Source organism: Lygodium microphyllum, chromosome 18 (genome assembly GCF_053477565.2).
Source record: "Lygodium microphyllum isolate KBCC chromosome 18, Lygodium_microphyllum_v1.1.10, whole genome shotgun sequence".
In the NCBI taxonomy this organism is placed as follows: Eukaryota; Viridiplantae; Streptophyta; class Polypodiopsida; order Schizaeales; family Lygodiaceae; genus Lygodium; species Lygodium microphyllum.
This window is the reverse complement of record NC_141152.1, coordinates 40,456,790-40,463,290: the sequence shown is the minus strand read 5'-3', so window position 1 is coordinate 40,463,290 and position 6,501 is coordinate 40,456,790. Positions and strand designations below refer to the sequence as shown.

The window sequence follows — 6,501 nt, the reverse complement described above, 5'->3', positions numbered from 1 at the left end:
AAATGAAAGATGTTACAATTTGCTCGAAAATGTAGTTAAGCCAAGCCGATGACATGCATTCCAAAGAGTTGATCAACACGAGTTCGCATGCATAATATTACGGAATAATAACTGTCTCATTAAAAGAACGACGACGTTCAGGATGGACAGCTTGCTTGCAAGAACCTTACCTTGCCTAGATATCACCTTGGAAAATGCAATGTTTTTGTTCTTATTCCCACATGGCCATGGTGCCTATGACCACTAAAAGAAATGTGAACATTCAAAATCACGATCAATGACTCGAAGTACATATGCATACATATTCTCCTTTCGACAGCTTCCATGTATTTAAACAATGCAATAACTTATCTACATACGTACTTCGCTTCAAAACACGACGCATGTTGAAACACCATCAATAAAACTGCTATATAACAAACATGCAAGAAGTGCATATAGAACTTCCAACTCCTTTATTGAGCTGCACATTTCAACCTAATTAATATTTGCAAGTTTTCTTTTGCGAAAATTTTGCAATTCATTTTGCATTCAACCTGCCATAAACCTGGGTTTTGAAGGCTGCTATGTGGTGACAGCTACCACAGTGAAGCGTCTCGACACGATCGCTGGTGGCCGCGGGAGCGACACAAGATGACCTTGTTTCACTTCTTCAACTGTGCCGCTCTCACCTTCGGCCCACACTTCGTCTACTACACAGCCACTCCACTGTAAGATCTGCGACTTCTTTGTTGGGATTTGCGACCTAATCTTCTTTGATTATGTCGACATGAACTCAGTCAAATATAATCATAACGTGGAGAGGTAGAATGAAAGCAACTGCATGTTCGAGAATACATAAGAATCCATGAATTGAGGTTTCGTGTCAGTAGATCGCTCCTTCCCATGGTCCCGGGTAGAGGGGCGACATGGCAGAGAGAAAAAGCTAATAATACATCGGGGGTGCCATTGACACGTCTATCTAATCTAATACAAACGAACGGATTGCGGCTTTTCGTGCTCGAAACTGAGAATCATGCAGATGCAAACTACACATCCACCACGGACGCATCATGTGCTGCTAATCAACTTGAACACCCCTTGACGACTGTTGTAACTGCTTAGGTCAAGACCACGTAAATATTCCAAGCAGGAAAAAGGAATTTCTTGAGTTCATCCTTTCTTTTATGGACGTTCCTTTTTACCTAATTAGTGTAGAATGGCTAGTGGCGTTGCAGGTGTTTCTGTTGATCCGAAAGCGTTTAGCTGTGCATGGTAAACTATCAGTGGCAAAAGCCTGGGCAAGTGGGCAAGTCAAGAGTTTGGACTAATTACTGTTTACAGCCAGATCACAAGGATCAAAACACTTCTCCTAGACAAAAATGGCCTGGAGAGAGGCAAGCGAAGGCTAGGATTCAGGCAATGTGCAGATTGCATGTTTTTCAGCTTTTCAGCCAATCCGAGTTATCTATTTTGAGGAGAAACGTGCAGTACACAAAATGTCGGTTTCGCATGCACCGATATAGCTCTCCATATGGTTGAAAATAGGGGGGTGTTGTAGGCAGAGTTCAAATAGTTGGCTCTTTATTAGTCCCATTATCCTACTAAGAGAACAATATTGGAAGATGAGCAGTGCAAATATTGCAGTATTACACATGATGTATCTTTTAGAATGTGAGTATATAACACTTGGGATTCTTATCAATTCGTGACACCAAAAAGTAGAAAAGAGCACTTAAAGATTTCATTTGCTAGACCAACTAATATTGTCATTTACATCCATAGTGTAACCAACCTCTCATATATCGACTATTGTCAAGATGTATTGGTTCAATGATTCAATTAATTTGAAGCTCATAGAACTCAAAACGTGATTTATATATACTTTGGACACCCCATCACCTCCTCCTTCCCTCCTTGTGCATCTCCTCCTCCTCCTCCATCTCTTTCTACTCCACCTCATCCTCCTTCATCTCCACCTCATCTCTTTCTACTCTTTGTCCTCCACCTCTTTCGTCACACACTCCACCTTCCCTTGTACCTTGGGTCTCTCACCTCAAGAGAAAATGCCTCCTCACAAGGTTTTCATTCGTGAATATTAGTTTCTACTTTCACTTTACATTATGTATTATATGTATGTTGTAGCCTTTACATTTTGATTTGAATCATGAATACTAATTTCTAACTTAGTAGGTGAAATGAATGTTTTGGTTTTAGGCTTTTGACTTTTGACTTAGCCTTTAGAACTGAGGTGGAATGAATATTTTTATTTTATGGATACGATTTTTTCCTCTAATAATGCTATATATGGATCTATTTTTCTTCCTCTAATATTACTAATCTATTATAATTTTAATTATTGTAAATAATATTTTTCAAAACTTGGAAACCTCAAGATAGGTGTGAAATGAAACCTCGAAACCTCAAAATACGAAATAGGACGAAACATTTCTAGTGACTATGCTAAAATCCCACATAAGAAGTGGTTTCTCATCATGAACCGGTGAATATATATGTTAAGGATCTCATGAATTGAAATTTAGCGGGTCCTAAAATTTAGGAGGTTATTGTTTTTGGAAGTTATTCTGATGGAAATTTTGTTCGCATCAAAAGCTTTGAAATTTTACATGGAACAAATATGTCCTTAGTAACTATATTAAATTCTCAATTAGTTGGAATATCTTTTTGTAATTATACCTAACACTAGTCATTTTTAGCAGACACATGTCTTTTGTATTCTCTACTTTTCACTTTTGATAACCCAAGCCTTACATCTATATATTAAAGATTTCACTCTTCACTTCCACTAGCCATGTCCTTAAAATTTCAGCCACATGCGGTGTATATACCTATATAATACTTGTCCAAGAAGCACTTGTGGAGAGGGTTTGCAAAAGAAAACATTGATTGTACGACCACAACTAAAACACAGAGAACTACAAATGCAAAAATGCAAGACCATAAGCAAAAACTAAAACTTAGACATTTGAGACTCTCTAGTAGTGAAGTTATCAATAGTATAGACAATGAGAAGTTAGAAACTTTGGATGGAGAAAATATCAAACATTTTAATGGAAGTCCTATCAAGGACTATCCTCCAGGTTAATATTTGTTAGCAGATATGTCGGCTCATGTGTGTGTCTATGCATGCTAAATTGGGTTGGGCACATGACTGATATTTAGGCATTTTATCGTGCATTATTTGTGGCATTTTAGGGTATTTTTTGCCAGTTGGGTAGCATTTAATACTACTCGACCAATTGCTACTCATGGTATATTTATTGCCTATATATTTTGTGCTTCTCCTCCTCAGTCAATGTATTCATCACCTAGAGTCCTGATTGGAGAGGGGAGCTAGTGCTAGTGCTGCACAACCAATGACTCATTGATGTATGCGACTGTCTCATGTCTTGGTATATGGATTCCATTTCTTGAGCTTTCTTCTGAGTTCTCTTCTTTTGTAGTGTTCTTCTCTTCTTTTTGTCTTGTGCTTAGCAGTGTATTTCAGCATACGTATACTCTTCCATTGCTTCATTCACTTCTAACATGCTATTAGATTCTAGGATCTACATTTTTGTTGATGTTTTTCTGTTGAATATAAGTCTATTTTACCCCCTTTTGATCAGGAGACTTACTACTGCTTGCTATCCAGCATGTCTCTCGTGTATTGCAGCTTGGGTTTGTTGCACACGAATCTGTGTTTTCAGCCCATGTGAGCATTCTGCCCTATTTTTGTCAATTTGTGACATTTATTACTTCATCCAGTCTGCGTTTTGGTTTTCTGAACTTGATTATTGGCTGGGTGATTGTGTATATAGGTTGTTTTTGCTGTTTCTGGCAAATTTTTTGGTTGTATTTTTCACTTCTTACAGTAGTCACCCTCCTCTTCAAATTTTGGTTTCCACTGTGTGTGAACTCTCATTTTGTGTAGAGTTTGTTGTTGGTTTGGTTGTCTTCTCTTTTTGTCCACCTTCTATCTGCTATCTTCTCTTCCTATCCTCTCCAGATGGCTCCTCCATGTACTTCTATGGATGATAAGTTACATGGCCTTGACTATCTAACTTGGAGTGTTGCGATGAAAGCGTGGTTTGTATAGAAGTAGTTATGGTACATTGTTTGTGGAGCTATTCCACATCTTTAGCATCCTTTTTCCATTCCAGAAGATTTTGATGAGGACAATCATGAGGAAGCTGTGTTTACATGGGATACATATGATGTGTATGCCTATTTTACTCTTCTTCGATGAATTTCTAAAAAAGTTCTACTGGCGATTACCTCCTGTAGGATATCTCTAGAAGTATGATTGACGCTTCAGATGTTGTACGAGGCACCTTTTACCATGCTTGTAGTGACACTTTATGGACAGCTTCAACAAATGCAGCTTGAGTCTAAGGACACTATTTAGTCATTTTTGCTTTGTGTCACACAGGCACAAGACCAGCTTTGACACATGCAGTCTACTTTTCCAAAGGTACACCTTATAGGGACAATACTCTACAAGCTCCCCTAGGAGTTTGATGGAGTGCCCAATGCTCTGAGGGTGCATACATTCTTGACACTCCTAAGCTTTATCCATATGTTCTCCATGTTGCTTGAGTATAAGGTATCTTTTCGTCTAGAGGACAGACTTCCGTCTCATTATATAGGTTTTGGTGAGGCTTTTGTAGCTTCAAAGATGGCCCATGGGTGACAGGAAGAAGTTGAAGACCCAATGTTATCACTATGGTAAGAAGGGACACTTGCAAAAGGATTGTAAAGAGTTAGTGGTTTCGAGGAAGAAGAAGGAGAAGAAGAAGAAGCATGATCCGGACTCTTTTGTTGAGTTATCCTCTTTCTCAGACTTTGATTCAGAATCTTCGGCCCAGATGAAGGCCAAGGTACAGAAGGGATCCCCATCTTCAGATTGAGGGAAGGGCTCGGTTACTCCTTTGTTGCTTTTTAGTATAGGTGATGTAGTCATCCCTCACGACTCTTCGGTGCCAGAGGGGGAGTGTGACAGCGTGGTGAGATGGGGTAGGTGAACCTCATGTATATAGGTATATTGGTGCATAAGTTCTAGAGAAGGATGTCCTTGATGCATCGATCGAAGTCTGACAGATTCAACTTGGAGGTGGGATTGACATCCAGGTTCATGATGGGTTGGTATTTGACAGAGAGTGGGATTGGCTCCTAGTCTGAGCTCACATGAGGGGATACTTTGGCAATTTGGCCAAGAGTAGGGAATCCATGATTACATTTGTTCAAAGGCATTTTTGACAGGATGGTCTTGTATTCTATTGCGAGACATTGTTGATGAACATTAATAGCTAATTTGACTCTTCTCTGAGAGGCACCTTGGTGGTGGCTTGTGTACCTATTGCTTGGGTATCCATGGTTCTACTTTGGTGGACATTGTTGTATATACTACGATGGGACCTTACATTGTGTATTGTATTGTATCAGATCACCCATGATTTGAGAGAGGGTGTCAGCAAATATGTTAGTTCATGTGTGAGTTTGTGCATGCTAGATTGGAATGGACACATGACTGATATTTTAGGCATTTTATTGTGCATTATTTGTGGCATCTTAGGGCATGTTATGCTAGTCAGCTAGCATTTAATACTGGCTGACCAGTTGTTGTTCATTGTATATTTATTGCCTATATATTTTATGCTCCACCTCAGTCAATGTATTCATCACTTGCAGGTCGTGATTGGAGAGAGGAGCAAGTGCTAGTGTCCATGTAGCCAATGACTCAATGTTGCATGCGTTTATCTCATGTCTTGGTATATGGATTCCATTTCTAGAGCATTTTTCTAAGTTCTCTTCTTTTGTAGCGTTCTTCTTTTCTCTCTATCTTGTGTTGAGCAGTTTATTTCAGCATATGTATATGCTTCCATTGCTGCATCCAACTCTACCAATATCTACAAAACCCCCCACAAAGCAACTTGATATTCCCATCAATGCCATCGTGGTGGGTGAATAAACTTGGTACAAGAAACTTGAACAAGAAGCACAACTTAATTGGTTGTCTCAGCTGAATACCTCATTGATAACTTCATACAACAATATGAAGGTTGTTGCCCCTAGTAATTTAGATTGAAGTGAATGAATGAATGCAAAATTTAAGGAAAGTGTGTACAAGATGCTCAAGGGGAGAGTTATCTAACAATTGGAGGCTCTCATGGGACTGGACTGAGGGAGGGTCAATGCGTGTCATCCATGGGAGCGTGAAACTAGCCTCCCTTTCCGGATAGGGTGTTAGATGACCTAATTCAACACTAGTTATAGCAAGCATAAAATTCACATAAAGTGAAAATGCAAATGTTACCGCTTAATCTTGGATGGTTGATTGCCAATTGGTTACAAAATTTGGGCCCCTTGCAGTATTTATTAAGCTTCTATTAAGTTGGATGAAGTACATTGAAATTTGATTCCAATCTCCTTCACTATCCAATCTCTCTTGTTGTCTAAATTGACCAGCAGACCTTATCAATTTGCTCCTTGATCTAACAAGGGATTGGTCTCTAATTGACCCTT

The 6,501-nt window shown here is 39.1% G+C and overlaps 1 protein-coding gene across 2 annotated transcripts in view; it reads left to right on the top strand.

The window, feature by feature from the left end:
• The first annotated feature begins 498 nt into the window (after window positions 1–498).
• The window catches only part of LOC148020786 (seven transmembrane domain protein), a 108,589-nt gene continuing 102,586 nt past the window's right edge, over window positions 499–6,501 (top strand). Inside the window, exon 1 of one of the 2 annotated variants that reach the window (XR_015694633.1) lies at window positions 499–710. Coding sequence is in view for 1 of the 2 variants with exons in the window: in XM_087698600.1 (XP_087554726.1) it covers window positions 634–710 (77 nt within the window). In the remaining variant the exon portion in view is untranslated. The remainder of the gene's footprint in view (window positions 711–6,501) is intronic. The other variant, XM_087698600.1, reaches the window with a different exon arrangement.